The following is a 22,759-nucleotide window of genomic DNA, read 5'->3' on the forward strand; positions in this document are numbered from 1 at the left end:
TGTGATATAGCTTACCCTGTTGACACAATTTCTCCAAAGCATTTTTACAGGAACTTAAGTATAGATAATTATTGCCATATTGCAAATAACAAAACTGAGAAATAAGAGGACTTACCTAAAGAGACAGTTGGCAGGCCCAGATTTCTGGCTCCCACCCCAGAAAATACTTCGAGGGGAAACCCCAGAAATCATCAGTGTTAGATTCCTTGGGCACTATTCTCAAGGAAGGGGATAAAGAACCCTCCTGCCATTTATTGTTGTTGTTTTGTCATGGACTGCAACCCCATGGGCTGCAGCACGCCTGACTTCCCTTTCCTTCATGATCTCCCAGAGTCTGCTCAAACTCATGTCCATTGAGTTGGTGATGCCATCCCACCATCTCATCTTCTGTCCTCCCCTTCCCTTCCTGCCTTAAATCTTTCCCAGCATCAGGGTCTTTTCCAGTGAGTTGGCTCTTCGCATCAGGTGACCAAAGTATTGGAGTTTCAGCTTCAGCATCAGTCCTTCCAATGAAAAGTTACAGATTTCTAGTTAAGAAAATCACCTTTCTTCTGGTTCCTGCTGAAAGCGCAACATAGGAGTTAGGGTGTGCACTTTGGAGTAGAGCCCTGAGTTTGTTCCAGTTCCAAGCCTTACTAGCTGTGCAGTCTTCGGTAAGTTACCTCTCTGTGTCTCAGATTCCTCCCCTCTGAAATATGAATACCGCCTCTACATACCTCACAGGGCTGATGTGCATATGAGATGATTTCACCTATGAATGTACTCGAGTGCAGTGAGCCCTCAGTAAATATTAGCGGCTGTTCTTACTGCAGGGCAGGCCAAGGGAGGAGTCAGCCTGTGGGTGGCACGACTACATAGGAGAGTAGGAGAAGGGGAGATATTGGAGTGGTTTAGATGCCAGGTAGTCAGAGCGAGAGACGAGCTGATAGCACTGAGGCTTCTCAGGCGCCAGATTCCTAAGATAATACCCGTCAGGGGCATAGTGCAGACTCAGAGCCCCTGAGGCACTGGAGTGGTGGTGGTCACTCTTAGTGTTGAATGACTCCGTGACTCCTACAATAGCACTCAATAACTAACTGCTGCTATTGTTATTTAGCGAGAACCCAAGTCCTTATACGGCTTTCTAAGTGGCTCAGTGATAAAGAATCCGCCTGCCAATTCAGGAGACAAGTTCCATCCCTGGGTCAGGAAGATCCCCTGGGGAAGGAAATGGCAACCCACTCCAGTATTCTTGCCTGGCGGATCCCATGGACAGAGGAGCCTGGTGGGCTACAGTCCATGGGGTCATAAAGAGTCGGACACAGCTGAGCAACTGATCACACAAGTCCTAACTTTCTCCATAAATTAAGTCCCATCCAGTATTCTAAATTCATATATAATTGTGTGTGTCCATGACAAGCTAGGAGGAAGGGAAAGTTGCATAGAAGCAGAGAAAAATATTTTTAGATGAAAAATGGTCATTAGATGGATATGTAAAATCATCTGCTGCCAAAAGCCACTGAAATTGATGTCCATGCCACTATTCAGTCCCTAAAAGGTGAGCCATTTAAAAATGAGTTGACTCATACAAGGCTTTTAGGAGGTCACTGTCTCCTTTCTGTGTTACTTGTAATGATGCTTATAGCTTAGAAAGAAGGATCTGAAACCAGAGACAAGTGATGGAATTGTTAGGGAATTGGTGGTAGCATGTCACCTGGAGATCACTGGCATGGCAAGGCCCAGCTGTTAATGCAAAAAATGCAATATCAAAATGTTATCTCTCTCTCAAACTAAGGGAAACAGGCCTCAGGAAACATAGGGGATTGGATATAGGTTATCCACTTGTCACAAAGCTACTGTGGGAGCAAAAGGGTTCCACAGAAAGTGAGTGAAATTTGCTCAGTCATGTTTGACTCTTTGCAACACCATGAACTGTATAGTTCATGAAATTCTCCAGGCCAGAATACTGGAGTGAGTAGCCTTTCCCTTCTCCAGGGCATCTTCCCATCCCAGAGACTGAAGCCAGGTCTCCCTGCATTACAGGTGGATTCTTTACCAGCTGAGCCACAAGGGAAGCCCAAGAATACTGGAGTGGGTAGCCGATCCCTATTCCAGCAGATCTTCCTGACCTACAGAAAGCATCTTGGAATTAACGTGTGGCTGCCAATCAATCTGTCCATTCAATAACTGTGTTTTGAGGGCCAGATCAGAAAAAGGATAAGGTATCCTTGGAAGCTAGAAGTGGCCCCGTGGTGTGCAGAGTATTACAGCCAGATTTGAAACTGAATTCAGCAGGCCCAAGACCTTTGCCATGAGTAGAATTTCTTCTGATTTTCACATCAACCCCAACCAGTTTGGCATGGGGCTGAGTCATGTGGCCACACATGCACAGGAGGTGTGCTGGGGAGAGGTTTGCCAGGGAGAGGCCTCGGGAACTGGAGCTGCTGGGTTAGTTTCCGGTGTTTGCTTTGAGTTCTGTGATTCTGATAGCCTAAGAATGGAGTATGGAATATGTATGTGCTCAGTCATGTCCGACTCTTTGAGACCCCATGGACTGTAGCCCATCAGATTCCTCTGTCAGTGGGATTCTCCAGGCAAGAATACTAGAGTGGGTTGCCATTTCCTACTCCAGGGGAACCTTCCTGACCTAGGGCTTGAACCCATGTCTCCCACATCTCCTGCATCGGCAGGCAGATTCTTTACCACTGGAAGAATGGAATATTGTAAAAATAAGCACATTTTCTGAGGGAGCTCTTACTTCAGAAGGGCAAGGGGCTGAGTGAGCTTGTTCACAGTGGGGAGCGGCTCTGTCCGCCTCAGACTCAGGTGCCTCTATCCACTGTACCCGAGCCTCCTCAGGATCACCCCTCCCTCCTAGGCTGCACACTCTCAGGAGCCTTTCTGCAGGGCCTGCAGCCAGTCTTCATCTGCCTGACTCGGGAGAGCCCAGCCGTGTGGTGGCTCCTTGGATGCTTGTTGGAATGTAGTCCCAGCATGTATCTCTAAGCAAAGATGGGTGATGGTTGACAGTCCATCCAGAACTTCCAATCTGATTTGCTCTCTCTTTATCCTTGTATCCAACAAACACTGACTGGGAATTCTATTTTGCTCTTGGCATATTCTAGGTAGAGTGAATAATGTTTGTTTGAGGGTTTAACATCTATAGATGAGAAAGACATATATGGGAACCCACAGGCTGAGTTTCATCATGATGAATTCCTATGTGACTGGAGTGTAGGATGGATAAGGATCCCAGGGCATCCAGTCTCTAGGCTGACTCCAGGCAGGATCTGTAGACAGTATCATGTAGTGGTGAAGAGGCAACAGACATTGTAAGCAGGAATCCATCCAATAAGGTGGCCCAACCAGGAGATGTTCTGTGAGGGAACTGTTTCAATGGGGTGGAATCAGGGCTCCAGGCCTGTATGTCCTGCCTGAAGCCCTTTGCTGCCCTGACCCCCATTATAGAAATAGAAATATGTAAAATACTTGCCTTACTTACTTCTTTGAGGAGATGGAAATAAAAGAGCTTTGAGAAGTGAAGAAATTCTTAAGAACAATAAGGTATTTAGGCAGGGGGGCCAACAGTAGTATTATTTTTAATATGTTTTCATTTCTCTCATTACCACATCCATTCTCCATGAAATTATTTTTTTAGGGAAAAGGAAAAGGGAGGAAGTGGCTGAGCCTGCCTAGCAGGAAATACATAAATACCTGTCTCGGGACCTTGGAAGAACAGGGCTTCCCCGACTCTGAAAAGGGACCTGAGAACAGCCTGGGTGGTGCAGGAAGTGGCAGGCCTGCTGCTCCGTCTGTCAGGGAAGAGCAAGGTCTGCCCACAAACCACCGGCAGCACCCAGAGGGGGCTTCCCACCCAGAGGCACCCTGCAGGCCAGCCTCAGGGTTTCCCCGCAAGGGTGGCGTGCCAACTCCCCACCCCCTCGTGGATGGGAGTGGTTTCCAGGTGACTCACATGAATAAAATGCAGAAAATAAAGTTGAGGCAATGGGCATTATTCTAAGCAAGCCAAGTTCCAGACCCCATATTGTGTTCTAACTTATCTCAGGATCAGAAAAGGAAGTCAGAACCTGGCTTGTCCTTCTTTCTCTCACAATGAGAACATTTCTGCCCTTTTCTTTCTCTGTGAGAACAGCCGTTCCTGTGGCTTGACTTTAGAACTGAGCAAAATTATCACTCAAATTGAGGCCGCTGTTATTGCTGGGGAGGCAGGATGGGCTGATGGCCATGAGCTGGCTTTAGAGGCAGATCGGTATTTTTATCCCAGCTCTATGATCTTGGGCAAATCACTTGACCTTCAGGATCCAGCTCCTCTGCCTAAAAAAAAAAAAAAAAAAAAAAAAAATGAAGATAATAATGGTACCTGCTTCATGAAGATTAAATGAATAAATTTGTGCCAAGTGCTTAGAACAGATCCTGGAGAAAAGAAGCCCTTAAAGCAAATGTAGCTAGTAGTCTATTAACAATAACACTGTTGGTGCATATTACCTTATCACCTCCCCTCACCAGCTTTTTTCTTGTAACATGTATGACCTCACATGTGTCCTGTGTATGTGGTATTGCCCTGTAAAGTTTATCATTCACCCAGAGCCTTACTGCCTCATCACTGTGTCTTCCACCCCTCTCCTTAATTAAAAGCCTCGCTCTTCTGTCCCACGTCCTCCCTGCTTCCCTGTCTCTGCCCGGGCAGATCAACAGCCCTCTCCCCTCCCAGACACTTTGTCCTCAGGGCCTCTCATAAGGTGGGGACAGCTACTTATTCCAGAGTGCCACGAGAGACCACAGGCTCCTAGGAAGACGTGGGTTCTTATCCCAGCTCTGGCACTGGCTCCTCACCACCCTTGGAATCAGTCTTACCAGTTTGTGTGAATGGCACTAACACTCACTTCACAGGGGTAGTGGAGGCTGGAAGGTACAGTGCCAGGCAGATAGGAGGCACTTGGAGGTGACTAAGAGCACGAGTTGTGGAATAGATGCTCGTTGTGTGACCCTGAGCGGCTTGCTTCACCTCTGTAAACAAGCTTTCTTTGTTCACTGCAATTATAGTAGCCCCTTCCTCTCAGGATCCTTGTGCGGGTGTTCAAAGCGCTCAGCAGGAAGCATTCCCCAAGGATTAACCTTTATCCTATTAACAACTGAAGGCTCTGCCAGGCGGGATGTCTGGGGTGGTGGCGGCGGAGGCCAGGCTGGCAGCGTTGGTGCTGGGGAGAGAGCCGATCGTGACTGGTCAGCATCTTCTCTGTCCTCTCCCCACAGGGCTCTATGTGCTGGTTGGAGCAGGGGCCCTGATGATGGCCGTGGGCTTCTTCGGGTGCTGTGGGGCCACGAGGGAGTCACAGTGTGTTCTCGGATCTGTAAGTGGGGGAGAGATGGGGAGGGACTTGGCCTGGAGCTGGGCATTATCTTTGTCCCTATGTCTATGGAAAGCTTGAAAAAAAAATTAGTTCATTAGTGTGAAGATGTTTGGGGAGGAAAAGTGCCTGATGATACCTCACAGTGACTGAGGCAGCTACAAGATTCCTGTAGTCAGGGAAGCACTGTTATCTACAAGAAAAGTACTGCTGTTTGAGATCAATAATTTAAGCAAACATCCCTCTTGTGGTTTGTTTTAACAAGCAGCCTCTGTTTAAAAAAAAAAAAAAGGAAAAACTGCAGTTAACTGCCATCCATCCAATGCCAGTGTGACCGGAGGAAAAAGAGGCACAGGAAGGAAATTTTTGTATTTCTCCACGAGGCATCAGAAACAGCAGGTTTAAACAGCCTCTCCTTGCTCTCTGCAATCTTTGATGTTTGAACTGTGGCCACTTCTCCTGATCTCCTGCCATGTAAGGTTTCTAACTCACTTCCTCGGTTCTCCACTCTCTTTTTCCCCTGTTGTGGAGCATCTTGTGTCTTGTTTATCACTGAACTTAGTTTAATCAGAGCAGACCCACGAGATCAGAGCAGAAATCTGTCCGGAAGAACACCCTTCACCTCCACCCCCTCCTCCTCAGAGAATCCATCTAGAGCATCCAGTCTCAGGTCACCTCCTCCCCAAATCCAACACTTCCAGTCACTCTCTATCTCCTGCTCTTATTTTATATCTTTATAGAACCTCTTTTGTTCATCAAGCAGTCACTGAACATCTGGGTGCCAGGCACTGGTGGAATTTCTTTATCACTCTGAAATTATCTTACTCTTCTATTGCTTACTCATTCATCATTTCCTCCTCTTTCTATTATTAATATTACGTCCAGAAGAGCAGAGACACTGAGATCTTATCTTATTCACCACTATATACCCAGTGCCCAGGGCAGTTCTTGGCCCAGAGCAAATGCTCAATAAATGATTGCTGAATGAATTACTGAGTGAACAAACGGCAAGTGGACTAAGGGATCAGATGCTTCCTTCTGTAATATTTCTGTTCAAACCAATAACCTTGTTTTTCAAATGGAATTAGAATTAAAGAGGTTAAATAAATTGAAAAGGTTATTGAATTAATGAAGTTAGTATTTTCTCTCCTTTACAGTTTTTTACCTGCCTATTGGTGATATTTGCTGCTGAAATAACCACTGGAGTATTTGCTTTCATAGGCAAGGATGTAGTAAGTAAATGTTACTTATAAATGTTCTTTAATGATGGTTAAAGTGTTCTCTTTATGGCAAAGGACATGAGAATATTGACAACCACAGTGACGTTCCAAAGCCAAATAACCCCCACAATTATCTTTTATGCAGAATTTTTAACCTGGAAACGTGATGCAGGCTTAAGCGTGTGTGTGTGTGTGCATACATGCAAGTGCACATATATTCCTGGGGAGGTAGTTAATTGCTTTCATTAGATACACAAAGGAATCTATGGGTTTTTGTAACAAAAGGATCTCTAATTTAAGGTGATCCCATTTGGAATGTGGGAGGAGCTAGATTACAGGTGTGAGAAGTGGGGATGGGGAAGAACACACATTCGCATCCCTGTTTGCCTGTCCTTCGTTCTTAGGGTTTGGCCTGGGCAGAGGCCAGGTCAACCTCAAAGACTACAGTCTGCCTTCTGGGTGCCTATGAAGCCAGTTTAGATTTGTGCTCAACCTGTAAGTGTGCAGGATAAGTTATCAGAAGAACCCACAGACAAAGGGAACTTTTTAGGCTTGAACATGCAAAGAGGAGTGAAATGGAAGAGGAGGAAGAATGGAATCTTAAGTTTTGCTGTATTTCATGTAAATTCACATGCTATCAATTCTGTTTATGAATTTATTTTAGATTTTTTAAATGGTAAATATGTGGAATGAGTGAATATCACCTCCTCTGCAATTTTTCTGAAGTTGTTGTTCAGTTGCTAAGTCATGTCCGACTCTTTGGGACCCCATGGACTGTAGCACACCAGGCTCCTCTGTCCTTCACCTCCTTCTGGAGTTTACTCAAATTCCTCTAACCTCAAATATGTAGGTTAGAGGAATTGGATCTTACAACTTCTTGAGAGCCTATGGATTTGGGGGTCACATGCTGTTACACTAGAAAAAGCATTCTCTGCATTTCCTATGGTATTTAAATGCTGAAACAGTTTTCCTTGGTCATGAACACCTTTTAAACCATGTCGTGAAAAGATTTGAGCACTTGTTCCAAGGGAATCCCAAGAATGCATAGGTTTCTACCCTGGCTATGCATCAGAATCACCTGGGTGGGGTCCAGGAACCTGGGGTTCAGTTTTTGCTGCTGTCCATTCAGGGCTAAGAACGTCCACTCTAAGAAATCTTTCCATTCTGTGAAAATTATTTTTGGTTAGGCTATCCTTCCATCAGAAGCATCTTAGAAATTCCAGAACCTGCAGTCTGGTCCATATATGCAGAATTACCCTCAAGTCCAAATAAACACATGGAAAGGCCATATTCTTGAAGGATGGGGAAGATGGCTCTTTTCTTGATGAAAGGAGAGCATTTGAAACTTCCCACTCATGTCCCTTTGTTTTCATGATATTTTTTTCAGGCAATACGACATGTTCAGACCATGTATGAAGAAGCTTATAATGATTACCTTAGAGACAAGGAAAAGGGAAATGGGACTCTCATCACCTTCCACTCAACGGTAAGTGACTTTACTTCTTCCTTCAGATTTCATCTTCTAAAGATTGTTGAGTCACCGACTCAATGGATATGAGTTTGAGCAAACTCAGAGAGATAGTGAAAGACAGGGAAGCCTGGCATGCTGCAGTCCATGGGGTCACAAACAACTGGACATGACTGAGCGACTGAACAGCAACAAATACTATGCACAAGCTAGGTTCTCTCTAATCACTTAAATTAAAACTAAGAATAAATTGAGTGAAGCCAGGCAGCAGCATTGTATTTCTGCCTTCCTGGGAGTCACCGCTTGCGTTATATGTAGAATCTAGAAGAGAAAAAGGTCTAACACAGAGTTGACAAGAGGAAGTCTGGACATGCACCCACAGAGACAAAGCTGCCCAAGTAAATACCAGCTTCTGTGAAGAGTGGCCCTGCAGTGTAACAAGAACAACCATGACCTTCACGTCAGAAAAGCTTATCTCTAGCTGCTACTCTGCCGCAGAACAGCTTCATGACCTGGAGCAAGCTCCTTGCCTCCCTGATCCTCACTCAGCCCCTAGTTGTGAGCCAAAGGGGTACGTGAGAGAGGCATGTGCAGCTTCTCCCAGGACGTCCTGTGGGAACGTGCTGTCAGGGCAGTACTCTTCAGCTACCAGCGGTTAATCAAGAGAGACTTCCGGGGGAGATGGGCCAGTGGTGTCCTGATTTCTCAACCACAGTGATACGGAGAAGCAGCAATGAACTCCTGGCCAGGTGTTTTCAGGTAGCCCAGTTCTTGTCTGTCACAGGTCTGTCCTGGAAGTTGCCAACCATTTATCCTGTTCAGCCACAGCCTCCCCAAGGACGTCAAACAACACACAGGTTCCTTTGTCTTTGAAGGGCAGCCCTAAGGCAGGACACCTGTTGGCTGGCCAGTTGTTCAGTCCCTGGGGTTCTCTGTGGTCACTTCTCCTCTCTATTCCAGGCTCTCTGCAATTAACGAGCCTTTCCTGAAGCTCATAAAACATTAGCTACTCAGCAAACCCAAAAGGAAAAATCTAAAGACCCAACTCCTGTCTAAAAACAGCAGTTTACACAGGCACTGTCAGCTTCTTACCTTGTTTGGATTGCCTCCAGTCACCTCTTGTCATAAAAGGTGGACACTTTGGTGAAGTCATTTTTCTGCTTTGCCAGCATGACCATATGACCACACTCTCCCCAGAATGGCTGTTGGGTTGCAATGTCAGGCAACAAAGATGTTTTGTGGCCTCAGCAATCCCAGTCCTTTACAGAGAGACCCAGACTTGTAACTGCTACTTCTTCCTCTGTGCCCTCCCATTACCTTCCCTAAAAGCTCTTTTCTGACTTTCTAGTTTCAGTGCTGTGGAAAGGAAAGCTCTGAACAGGTCCAACCCACCTGCCCAAAGGAGCTCGTAGGACACAAGGTAAGCTTTTCTACCAGATTCCTATCCTGCCTGTGATGTTAAGATGGTTCTTGCCCTCAGGATGGAGGGTGTGATTCTAGGAGGCCCTTTCACAGTGGCTTCTAGCCTCAGTTTTATTCTATATAGAACAAGTGAAGCAATACTGAGTCCCAATCTCCTGGTACCCTGGGGGATAATGGTGTGCTGACTTGCCGGTGATAAGGCAAATAGAGTGGCATTAGTTAAGTTCACCAAGGCCAGGGGTGTGCAGTCTAAGAATGATGCCCTATACCCTTCCATGGGTGTCATGGCACTGATAAATGCTTCCTTTATTAAATGCTACATGACAGGCACTATGCCAGGTTCTGAAAACTCTAAGATGGAAAAAAGATGGTCCCTGCCTCAGTGGCCTCACAGACTAGCCAAGGGAGCTGGTCCAGTGCAGAGTACAGTATCTGCCCAGCATACAGTGGAGACACAGTGGAGTCAGGAAAGCTTGACCATGAATGGGATTCTTGAGCCAAGTTTGAACAAGGGGAGGTCATTCCAGGTCCTGAAAGTAGCAGGAACAGAAAACATGACAGTGTGAAATTCCAGGACTGCAAGAGAGTAGGGAGCCCGGAGGGAATGGCAAGGGACACTTTTGGAAAGGCTGGCAAAGGCGTAATTTCATACCTGGAACTTGAGGGAAGCCGTTGCTTTTAGTAGAGGATGAACATAATCGGTTTCACATTGTAGAAAGAGCACTCAGGCGACTGGGGGTGTGACTGGTAGAACAGGAGGCTGGAGAGCCATGGAGGGAGGACATGAGGTGACACTTGTTTTCACCCTGGTAAGAGAGGATGAAGGCTTAGAGCAAGTTACAGACAGTGGGGAGGGAGAGGAAGCGACAGACTCAGAGATGTCCAGGGGTAGAATCCACAGCCCTAGGTGACTGACTAGATGTGTGTAGGGAGTAAAAGGGAAGAAGCTAAGACTTTGGACTCCTGCTGGGTAGACAGAGGCTCACTCACTAAGAGAGGTGAACAGAGGGTAAGGAGCAGTTGACAGCTTCAGTTTCAGTTAAGTTTGCACACTAGGTACCTGTGAAGTTTACAGGTAATCTGAGATGAAGACACAGGTGTCAGAATCCAGCAAGCTGGTGGTAGCTAAAGCCTAGGAGTGGATGGAAATGCCCAGGGGAGCATGTAGAATAAGGAAGGAGGTGGGCTAAAGTACTATCATTTAAGGGGTAAAGTGAGGACAAAGTGGGCTTCCCTGGTGGCTCAGTGGTAAAGAATCTGCCTGAAATGCAGGAGACATGGGAGATGTGGGTTTGATCCTAGGGTCAGGAAGATCCCCTGGAGAAAGAAATGGAACCCACTCCAGTATTCTTGCCTGGAAAATTCCATGGATAGAGCAGCCTGGTGGGCTATACAGTCCATGGAATCACAAAGAGTTGAACACGACTCGTGACTGAGCGTGCACACTCATGAGGACAAGTAGCCAGAATGAGACTGTGTAGGAGGAGTCAGAATGGAGGAAAGTTCAAAGACAATGCTCCTGTAGAGTGGGAGGTGGTGGCTTGTCCTAAAGTCAAATGCTGAGGAGAGGACAAAGAGGTAAAGGCTGGAGATAATGTGTTGGATTTGATGCTTAGAAGATCCTTAATGACATTTGCCATGCAGTTTTGGTGAAGCAGTTGGGAAAGCGCAGGAACAATGTGGGAAATAAGGACGGAAGTATGAGAATGTTTCTAGAAGCATCTGTATCATGGTCCTCATAGTATCCTATCTCCTCACCTTACCTCTTAGTTTCTTTTTCATAGAAAGAAACTTTCTGTGAAAGAAAGGAGGGGACACGGGCAGAGCTGGAGGACACTATTAGAGGGGATTTCTGTTTTAGACTGCAGATCATGTGCATGGTGTTACATGATGAGTGACAGTGTCGGTGGAGAAGGAGAGGCTGAATGTGTAGGAAGGAAGGGAGATAAGTGGCAGTACAAGCTTCCAGAAGTGATGAGAGAATAAGATCCAGAGTCAGTAAAGGGGTTAAGTTTCCACAGACAGGGGCAGTGACAAGAAGCAGTGTGCCTTGCTCACCTTGCATGCTCCCTGCAGAGAGTAGTACCTGGCACTGGATGAATGGGGTGTATAAGTTTGTAGGTGCAGGTGAGGAAGATTGGAAGAATTTCTATGGCTTGACTCCAGTAAGTAAAGGAGTCATTATTTAGAGCAGTAGTTCTCAAACTTTTACCAGAATGCAATGTAGTTATTTCTGTGAGTCCATGGCCTTCTCTAAACTATTAGCTCCCTGAGAGTGAAAGAAACCATGTCTTATTTTCTCCAAATCCATCATGCCATTCCAGTGGCATGGCATGTAAGGCAGATGCTGAGAAATGTTTGTTGAATGAATTAACCATGAATGAATGAAGTATGATAGGAGATGTGAGGAGAGTGGTAAGAGTTTCATATAGCTTATGCAAGTATCAGAGAGAGCTGATCATTGACAAGTAAAAGGACCTGGGCAGCCTAAGGACAAATTTGGGTTGCAAGAATACCTCTGTATTTAAGAGGACCAAACAGAAGTTGGAGAAAGTAATTTCAGTTATTACACGAGTGAGCTGTTCTGCCCCTGTGTCCAATATTCCCCCATCCATGAAGTTTCTTTAGGCCTGCCCCGCACAGTCTCTGTGGGAAGCAGATGGAAGAATAAGGCCATCCATCTCAGCCACCCTGGAAGAAAACATTCCTCCAGCCCCCAGCACTTGGCTTCCCTTTGTTAAATTTGAACCTGTACAGACTTTATAGCTTCTTACTTACATACCTACCACTAGGTGATGCCTACCTTGCATTGTGAATTGGACCGAGTATTTTTAAAGTATGCAAAATCATTTAAACTATAAATGGCAACCCAAAACAAGGGGCTATTATTCTGGGTGTATTTTACTTATTTTTTATTTGCTGAAAGAAAGGAAAGGCTGCAAATTTTTAAACGCCTCATGTTCCAGAATAGCTTCCTCCAGCCAGGTTTCAGGGCTTTGAAGCAGCCATTGGCCTAAATAGGAAAATTCCACCAAAAGGAGAGTATTATCCTTTTTCTCCCAACTACATTTTTGATTTATCAGACCCTAAAGGAGATTGTAAGTACCTAGGAGGAATGGTTTAAATATGACCAGAAGCTGACATAGGTCAACTCTGACAGGAATGGATTGGAACTGGATGATTCACACATACCATCAGTTGTTATTCCTGACCTTTTCTTTTCCAAAACAGAATTGCATTGATGAAATTGAGAGCATAATCAGTGTTAAGCTCCAGCTCATCGGAATTGTCGGTATTGGAATCGCAGGTCTCACGGTGAGAAAGTTCTAGAATGTACCTTCTCTGACCCCCTAAAAAGCCTTTGAACCTTTGCATCTTACTTCTCTTCAAGTGTGATGTGGCAGTGTCTTTGGAGAGATTTCTCATAAAAGACAAAGTCTTTTTGACGGGATATCTAAGAACAAAGCTAATTAGATCCATCAATACTTAATTCTCTAAAAATATGATACAAATTTCCATTTTAAACAAATTATGACTTTGAGTTTATCATTGCAATAGCTTCCCATTTTAAGGCCATCAAGCTTAAACTAGACGTGATTTTTAATTCCGAGTCTCTTCCTTTGTTAGAAATTGAATATAACATAGGTTAAACTCTCTCACCTATGATCTTCAGAGGCAGCACCATGTAGTGATTAACAGTGTGACCTCTGGCATCCCACTCCCTGGATTCAACTGCTAGCTCCACTACTTACAAGCCATGGGGGTCACTGGAAGTTTTCTTAATTTCTCTATGTCCTAATTCCTTCATCGGCAGAATGGGGATCTTAATATATCAACCTCATAAAATTGTTGTGAAGATTAAGTGGGATAATAGATATAAAGAATAATTAGAAATTAATTCATATAAAGTGTCTGGTATGCAGCAGTCAATAAATGCTAGATCTACATGTAATGAGTATTCCCAAACCCAGGACCCAGGCAAAACATACATAAAAGTCTAAATTGAAGCATAGTGCACCCATGCACTGGCAAGTAACTCAGTACCTCTAAAGCCCAAAAGAAGAATGTACAAGAGTCTATAGGGTCAGAAAGCTATGGTAGGTGTAGCAAGAGATGACACTGGAATGGTTTAGGAGGGTCCACATAATTGAGTTCTTTGTGTTATTTTTTGATAGGTTGGGCCTTATCCTTTAAAGTAGAGGGGAGCCACCCAGGTTTGGAAGGACATGTAGTTCAATGTGGAGATAAAGTTGGAGGGAAGCAAGATTTAGGTAAGCCCCTAAACAGGTGATTTCCACTGTCCAGGGGTTGAGTTCTAATGCTAGGGTAGACTTGGGGCTTCCCTGGGAGCTCAGCTGGTAAAGAATCCACCTGCAATGTGGGAGACCCTGGTTCGATTCCTGGGTTGGAAAGATCCCCTGGAGAAAGGAAAGGCTACCACTCCAGTATTCTGGCCTGGAGAACTACCATGGACTGTATAGTCCATGGGGTCGCAAGGAGTTGGACATGGCTGAGCTACTTTCACTTTCACTTCAAGATAGACTTAGGCTTCCCAGGTGGCTCAGTGGTAAAGAATCTGCCTGCCAATGCAGGAGACACAGGAGATGTGGGTTCAATCTGTGGGTCAGGAAGGTCCCTTGGAGAAGGAAATGGCAACCCACTCCAGTAGTCTTGCCTGAAAAATCCCATGGACAGAGGAGCCTGGTGGCCATAGGGTCACAAAGAATCAGGCATGATTGAACAACTGAGCAGACAAGATAGTCTGCTATCTTGTCTCTAGTCCTAGATAATCTGGACAAGATAGTCTCTAGTCCTCCTATGTAGGTTAATTCATGGTCTAAGCTAAGGCAAGGGCAATGGAATTGTGAGGAAATTAATGAATTGGCTGTTCTCAGAGGACACACAGTCATCTTTGCTCCTTTCTTGTATTTAGAGCACAGAGAGCTGGGGCAATGGGTGAAAATACTATGCTGAGGACATCCCTATCTGGGGACCTCTCTCAGGCCCCTCCCCACCCACCCTGGGGCTAGCCTGATGACCAGTCTGTGGCTTCCCAAGGACAGTTCTGAGACAGAAGATTTGAAAAAGATCTGCATTAACAGAAGTATCAAATAGACCCTGCCAACAGTTTTACAGTCTCAAGTGCCCATTCTAAAAGTGGTCGCCCCTGACTCGCAACAGTGCCAGGGGAGACTGAAGAAGCTTCTCTCTGAGGGTACAGTGTGGCTTAAGTAGGGGTTGCATCCAGCCTTACAGCCATGGAAAAGGGGGAATGCCCTCTGTTGGCCATCTTGACTCAGCACCCCCAAAGTTCCTTCTTTTATTCTTTTCTTCATAAGGTAAGTTTTTTTGTGTAATCAGTTAACAAGATGGCCATTAGGTGTCTCCCCTGCCACACCCTGGTTCTGAATTCTGTCAGTCAGAAGCTTGGAGTGCCGAACCCGGTTATTCCCTTAAGTCTATCTTTTCCCTTCCAAAAACTGATAACACGTGCCTTTTTAAATCCAGCATTTATAGATCTTAGTCTGATGTAGGGTGAGATTGAAGAGAGAGCCAGAATTATGATACTAATTTCTTTGAACAAACATTGGTAGCAGTTTATAAATATCACACCTACACATAGCATTTCACAGACTCTACAAAATTGTAGAAGTTATTGAGGACAAAAATGATTTTTTGGCATCCTTCTGTTCAAACCATTTAAGTAGCTATTGATATTGCAAGATATTTAGCTTCTCAAAGAATTATCCAAGACATAGAAGATGTCAGTAATGCCATAGTTCAAACACCTCAGTTTATGCTTTGGTGAAATTGAGTTAAATAATCATGCTTTATTAAGAATCATTTGCACTTAAAAATCAACTGGAAATGAAGAGATGGTCCACTTTTTGAATGAATCAGTGGCTTTTTTTTTTTTTTTTTTTTGGCCATGCTACATGGTATGCAGAATCTTAATCATAGTTCTCAGATCAGGGAATGAACCCACGCCCCCTGCAGTGGAAGCCTGGAGTATTAACCACTGGATTACCAGGAAAGTCCCCAGATGCTCCATTTTTTAATATGTGGTCAGTGTTGCAAAAATTCAAAGCTTTGCCAGCAATAGAAAACTATTTAGACCACAGGTGTATTTAAACAACAAATGGTTACAAACACATTTTCCAAAGTAAAAATAAAAATGAAATCTGGGGTTAACCTGAAATGTAAAATTCCAAAACCAGTAGTGTATTAAGTCTTATAATTATTAAGAACAGTCCTATAAGCTAGAAATAGATGCCTTTTCTTAGAGCAGCGTCTTGTTATTTTTAAAACAAAAATAAAATAGGAATGTATTTTAAGCAGTTAATGGAAGTCTTTAACCAGTAGCCATAATTATGTATCACACATAAAAGCGCCACTTATAACCAGTAATTATTGGTTATAATTACTTGTTAACTTGAGTTAAACATACAGACAGTTTGCTGGCCTTTTTTAAAAATCAATTTTCATCATTTGAAAGTCATTAACAAGTGATTTCTTCTGTTTCAGATCTTTGGTATGGTATTCAGCATGGTCCTTTGCTGTGCGATACGAAATTCACGAGATGTGATATGAAGCTACTTCTACATGAAAAGTGTAATCTAGAGTATACAAATGTCACAGGGGCTGTCTCCTGGCTCGTTTTTAATATTCAAAGGACATTAGGATCTAAAATAATTTGCTGTTACTTGTACATTTGCACATGTATGTGTGTTTGGCTCAAGACTGGTTTTCACCTTTAATGAATGCCTATGTATGCTGACTGAGAGCATGTTCATGTGTGATCTGCGTGTTTCTGGTATATGCATAATGAAATCTGGTTGCTGGGAATTCCTGAATCTTGGTGTGTGAGCATGTTTAACTCTAAGAAAAAGATCAAAAAGTTTTGAAAAAAGAAACTTGGTTATTTAGAAGAAAAATGATAGTAGGTCAGTTTCTCAGACTCTAGCCATAGGAAGTAAGATACAGAGAATTCAGGGATTTCTAACTTATGGAAGCAATAAGCCACAGAAATTGAGAGATCATAGTGCAATGGTAAAAGCAACTGTGTTTGGGTTAGGTGTAAGGGTTTCCTGGGATTTTTTTTTAATATATGTAATCTCTCCAGAATTTAGAATTAAATACACCTGTAAAACTAAATATAGCATGGAAAAGTCTAATTTGAATAAGTCATACTTTCCTAGTATTTACAAAAAAAAAACAAAAACCTCACTCTGGAAAGAGTGTCACACAGACAATCACATGCTCTATAAAACAGTGTTTTCAGGACTAAAAGGAAAATCTTTTAACAACATTTTAAGGAAATATTTTTGTTCTTATATAAAGAGTTAAATATTGCTTTATTACTTTCCGTTTCTGACTCTTCTCTGAACCACTGCCACCCTCACATCCACAAAAGGGCTTTGATCTCAAATTTTTCTGTTTCTTCAGATAGAATCATAGAAAGACTAAAGCAAGAGATCTGGCAGTTGCAAATTGTGGGAAAGAAAATTTTTACTAGCACTGTATCTTTGAAATACCTCATAACTTGAGTTTACATATTTTCCTAATTTTTTGTATTTTTCTTATTTATTCACCTAGAGAATTCTTCTTTATAGATTAAGAACTACAAGTTTTCACCTCTTAAAATATATTATATCAGAGCATCCTTAGCTAAACCAAAATAAAGGAAAACGTCCTCTCCTAGTTTTGTGCACACAACAGAGACAAGCTAAGGAAATAAAAACACACACACAACAGAAACATGTTCCTTCTGTGCAAGTCTCTTTATAAAAATAAAATGTTTGTGTTCTTTATGGTCTTGATGCTTCATTGTAATCCCAAATTTATAATTTAAATTGACATGTATGTCCATTTTTAACAACTTGCTGCATCTAGTAAATCATAGATTTTTTTTTTAATTTACATTTTAAAAGGCCACACAGAAATGAAAGTATGGGGGACTTTTGAAACCCCCAAATAAGTTTATACTTGTGTGAGAACACAAGTCTTTGGGTCTGCACTAAAGGAAAGTGTACACTTCAAGAAACTTTCACAAAACATTTTGCTGAAAAGGCCTATCCATTTGAAATAATCTCATTCCCTTAGAGAACTGCATTTCTCCTGCCATACTTGCTACTGCTAATAATCATGGAGGAAGATTTCTAGAAAAAAAGTCCAGTTGGAGGCAAGCTAAAAGTTTAATGGTGCATGGTTACTTTGCTGTGTCCATAGGTAACAAAAAGGTTATTTTAAGAAAATCACTTCATGAAACAGATGTTTCTATGCTGGGAGTTGAGAAATAGAGCTCTGAAAGTAAAGAACAAGCAGTCCATCTCTTTTGGTGGCTTTACTTCGTTTGTCTGCCTAAAGACAGGAAACAAGCCTCAGGGTATACTTAGGTTTCTTTCAGCTCAGATTCCTCTGGGATTCAACAAAAGTGAGTTTCATTCTATATCTGAATTAACCTTAAAGAAGTTTAGTTAAAAGTGGAAGAGTAGAGATTCGTTCCATATATGATTAAAGTGCACCTTTTGGGAGTAATTTTTCTAAAATATGTGCCGTGAGTAAAAGTAGAGAATTTAACCTCTGGGTGAGAGTAGACTTATATACGTATATATCTTGACTCTCTCTCTATATATAGAATATATATGTATAACCTGAATATATATATACATGTATATGTATAAACACATGTATACATATATATGTACAAATATATATGCACATATATAAGTTTTTGGTTATATTTGTTTACCTGAACTAATATGAGATCAGACCCAAACATTTTGTTAAATGTATGGTACCCAGACACTGAATCAAAGTATCTTGATGAAATATTTTAAGTTATTTCAAATTAAATTTTCTATGTATTGCAATTGCTTGTTTGATTTATCTTAAAATTCCATTATATATTTATCCACACCTTCATACAACTTATCTAAACATCTAACTATTAATATCAATCAACCTAAGCAATTGATGAAAAAAGGAAAGAGTAGTAACCTTTCCATAGCATTATTAGTGGGAACTATGGATCACAACAAACTGGAAAATTCTTAAAGAGATGGGAACACCAGACCACCTTACCTGCCTCCTGAGAGATCTGTATGCAGGTCAAGGAGCAACAATTAGAACTGGACATGGAACAACAGGCTGTTTCCAAATTGGGAAAGAAGTACGTCAAGGATGTATATTGTCACCCTGCTTATTTAACTTATATGCAGCGTACATCATGCAAAATGCCAGGCTGGATGAAGCACATGCTGGAATCAAGATTGCTGGGAGAAATATCAATAACTTCAGATATGCAGATGACACTGCCCTTATGGCAGAAAGTGAAGAAGAATTAAAGAGACTCTTGATGAAAGTGAAAGAGGAGAGTAAAACAGTTGGCTTAAAACTCAACATTCAAAAAAACTAAGATCATGGCATCCTGTCCCATCACTTCATGGCAAATAGATGGGGAGACAGTGGAAACAGTGGCTGTCTATTTTCTTGGGCTCCAAAATCACTGCAGATAGTGGCTATAGTCATGCAATTAGGACGTTTGCTCCTTGGAAGAAAAGCTATGACCAGCCTAGAGAGCATACTAAAAAACTTTGCCAACAAATTTCCATCTAGTCAAAACTATGGTTTTTCCGGTAGTCATGTATGGATGTGAGAGTTGGACTACAAAGAAAGCTGAGCACTGAAGTATTGATGCTTTTGAACTGTGGTGTTAGAGAAGATTCTTAAGAGTTCCTTGAACTGCAAGGAGATCCAACCAGTCCATCCTAAAGGAGATCAGTCCTGGGTGTTCATTGGAAGGACTGATGCTGAGGCTGAAACTCCAATACTTTGGCCACCTGATGCAAAAAGCTGACTCATTTGAAAAGACCCTGATGCTGGGAAAGACTGAAGGCAGGAGAAGAAGGAGACAACAGAGGATGAGATGGTTGGATGGTATCACCGTCTTCATGAACATGAGTTTGAGAAAGCTCCGGGAGTTGGTGATGGACAGGGAAACCTGGCATGCTGCAGTCCATGGGGTCGCAAAGAGTTGGACACTTCTGAGTGACTGAATTAAACTGAACTGAAGTGGGAGCTGGACTTAAAAAATCACCCTCACAAAGTTATTGTATATCATTCTATTTCAATTAATACTGTTTCACCCAAATTACATTTCTGTTCCCCAGAGTAGCTCCTTTATTATCCAAAATACAACCTATAAAATTGCACACTGCTCCCTTGTAATGCCCTTTGACCACCAGGCCCTTGATTTCAGCAACCCCATATTCCCTACCCCTAGGAGGGAGCACTAACAGGCCTTTGAAGTTAGTTGCTTAGTTACATCATCTTAGTTTGGGCTCATCAAAATCAAATTTGTGTCAAGGTATATTTTAAGACGGGCTTCCCTAGTGACTCAGCAGTAAAGAATCTGCCTGCAATGCAGGAGCCCCAGGAGACAGAGGCTCAATCCCTGAGTCAGGAAGATCCTCTGGAGGAGGGCATGGCAACCCACTCCAGTATTCTTGCCTGAAGAATCAAGAGGAGCCTAGTGGACTACAATCCATAGGGTCGCAGGGAATCACAGGTGACTGACACAAAATAGCATACACACATGCATATTTTAAGAGAGACAGAATGTTTCTATTTTCTTTCAACATGACTCTTTTTTCTATAAGATGTACCTGTGAGGTATTGCATGTGGGTGTCCTTTGAAAGGTAAAAAGACTACACCAATGCAAAATGTTGTTATTAATCATTTTGTTGATATTCTCATTTTAACAAGGATGACTAAATACATTTCAGGAGCCCACTATTCAGATGACTGTCTCCTGGGGACATGGAACACATGAGGAATAGAAGTAATATGTCCAGAATGCTACAAAGCAAAATCTATGCTGATTTCACAAAGTTTTTAGCTAATATGCCAGTAACACTTCCAAAACTTTGATGCTGTTTTGTTTTTGTCCTGTTTAACTTATACTAAATAGAAGAAATTTAAATTAAATTAAAAGGTATAACTAGTGCCTAGCATACCTAACACTGATAAATATTACCTATTGTTATAATTATTATGTTTGTGAGTTTTGTTAATTATTAGGTTGGTATGAAAGTAATTGTGATTTCAGATGTGAGTTTTAAACCATTATAATTTGCCCAAACATATCTTTATTAATCAAAATAGGAACCATTACCATCAACACATTTTGCCAATGAGAATTAAGTTTGTTTATTCCTGTAGTGTAAAAATCTGTGCTTCGGGATTCGACGAATTCTTGGAAAGCATTTTCTGCCTGCTACTGGTTGTCAAGATGCTTGAAGAAGTAGTAGTCAGTTGGCAAGAGGTCAGGTAAATATAGCTGATGAGGCAGCCCAACTCATTCAACTTTTGAAGTGTTGGTTGTGCGACATGCGGTTGGGCGTTGTCATGGAGAAGAATTGGGCCCATTCTTTTGACCAATATCAGGTGCAGGCATTGTAGTTTTCAGTGCGTCTCATCAATTTGCTAAGCATACTTCTCAGATATAATAGTTTTGCTGGGACTCAGAAAGCTGTAGTGGATCAGATCTGCAGCACACCACCAAACAGGGACCATGACCTTTTTTTGGTGCAAGTTTGGTTTTGGTAAGTGCTTTGGAGCTTCTTCTCAGTCCAACCACTGAGCTGGTCATCAGCAGTTGTCATATAAAATACACTTTTCATCACATATCACAATCCGACCAAGAAATGGTTTATTGTTGTGTAGAATAAGAAAAGACAACACTTCAAAATGACAATTTTTTAAAATTTTCAGTCAGTTCATCAGGCACCCACTTATCAAACTTTTTCACCTTTCCAATTTGATTCAAATGCCAAAAGACCATAGACTGGCTGACGGTGAATTCTTAGGGAACTTCTCGTGAAGTTTTAAGAGGATCAGCTTCAATAACGGCTCAGAGTTGGTCTTTGTCAACTTCAGATGGCCGGCCACTATGCTCCTCATCTTCAAGGCTCTCATCTCCTTTGCAAAACTACTTGAACCACCACTGCACTATATGTTCATTAGCAGTTCCTGGGCCAAAGGTATTGTTGGCATTGTAAGCTGTCTCCACTGCTTTACAACCCATTTGAACTCAAATAAGAAAATCACTCGAATTTGCTTTTGTCTAACATCGTTTCCCAAGCCTAAAATATGGAGCAAGGAATAAATCATCAGGAAAAAACATAGCATGAGAAATGTGCATTAAAATGATGTTTTAACATAATCACATTTATTTAAGAAAGTGTTCCAATGTCAAATAACAAATGTCAACAATGCAAAAACTGCAATTACTTTTGCACCAACCTAAAATAATTCAAACATGCATAATTGTGTATAACTAAAGATACTTCCACAGATACCAAATACCTATTTGAACACATTCATCTGTTGAATTAATGAATAGTTTTTGATATATTTCCCAATTCTAATTTAAAAACTATATATCAAGAGCCATAGCTAGAGTTCCTGTTTTTTCCTCTGGGTCTCTCTGTCTTGTATGATGCAACCCACTCTTCAGTTCAGTTCAGTTCAGTTGCTCAGTCATGTCCGACTGTTTGCATCCCCATGAACCGCAGCATGCCAGGCCTCCCGGTCCATCACCAACTGCCAGAGTCTACCCAGACCCATGTCCATCGAGTCGGTGATGCCATCCAACCATCTCATGCTCTGTCGTCCCCTTCTCCTCCTGCCCTCACTCTTTCCCAGCATCAGGGTCTTATCAAATGAGTCAGCTCTTCTCATCAAGTGGCCAAAGTATTGGCGTTTCAACTTCAACATCAGTCCTTCCAACAATCACCCAGGAGGGATCTCCTTTAGGATGGACTGGTTGGATTTCCCTGCAGTACAAGGGACCCTCAAGAGTCTTCTCCAACACCACAGTTCAAAAGCATCAATTCTTTGGCGCTCAGTTTTCTTTATAGTCCAACTTTCACATCCATACATGACCACTGGAAAAACCATAGCCTTAACTAGACAGACCTTTGTTGGCAAAGTAATGTCTCTGCTTTTTAATATGCTGTCTAGGCTGGTCATAACTTCCCTTCCAAAGAATAAGCGTCTTTTAATTTCATGGTTGCAATCACCATCTGCAGTGATTTTGGAGCCCAGAAAAATAAAGTCGGCCACTATTTCCACTGTTTCCCCATCTATTTGCCATGAAGTGATGGGACCGGATGCCATGATCTTGGTTGTCTGAATGTTGAGCTTTAAGCCAACTTTTTCACTCTCCTCTTTCACTTTCATCAAGAGGTTCTGTAGTTCTTCTTCACTTTCTGCCATAAGGGTGGTGTCATCTGCA

At 42.4% G+C, this 22,759-nt stretch overlaps 1 protein-coding gene across 1 annotated transcript in view; it reads left to right on the forward strand.

Annotated features, from left to right (window-relative positions):
* The window catches only part of TSPAN2 (tetraspanin 2), a 40,313-nt gene extending 22,052 nt beyond the window's left edge, over positions 1-18,261 (forward strand). The window contains exons 3-8 of the mRNA XM_065927191.1: positions 5,254-5,351; positions 6,506-6,580; positions 7,956-8,054; positions 9,385-9,456; positions 12,690-12,773; positions 15,984-18,261. Of these exons, the coding sequence (XP_065783263.1) occupies positions 5,254-5,351; positions 6,506-6,580; positions 7,956-8,054; positions 9,385-9,456; positions 12,690-12,773; positions 15,984-16,049 (494 nt within the window). The 3' untranslated portion in view covers positions 16,050-18,261. The remainder of the gene's footprint in view (positions 1-5,253; positions 5,352-6,505; positions 6,581-7,955; positions 8,055-9,384; positions 9,457-12,689; positions 12,774-15,983) is intronic.
* The last annotated feature ends 4,498 nt before the right edge of the window (positions 18,262-22,759 follow it).

The sequence above is a fragment of the Muntiacus reevesi genome, chromosome 1, assembly GCF_963930625.1.
Source record: "Muntiacus reevesi chromosome 1, mMunRee1.1, whole genome shotgun sequence".
NCBI lineage: Eukaryota > Metazoa > Chordata > Mammalia > Artiodactyla > Cervidae > Muntiacus > Muntiacus reevesi.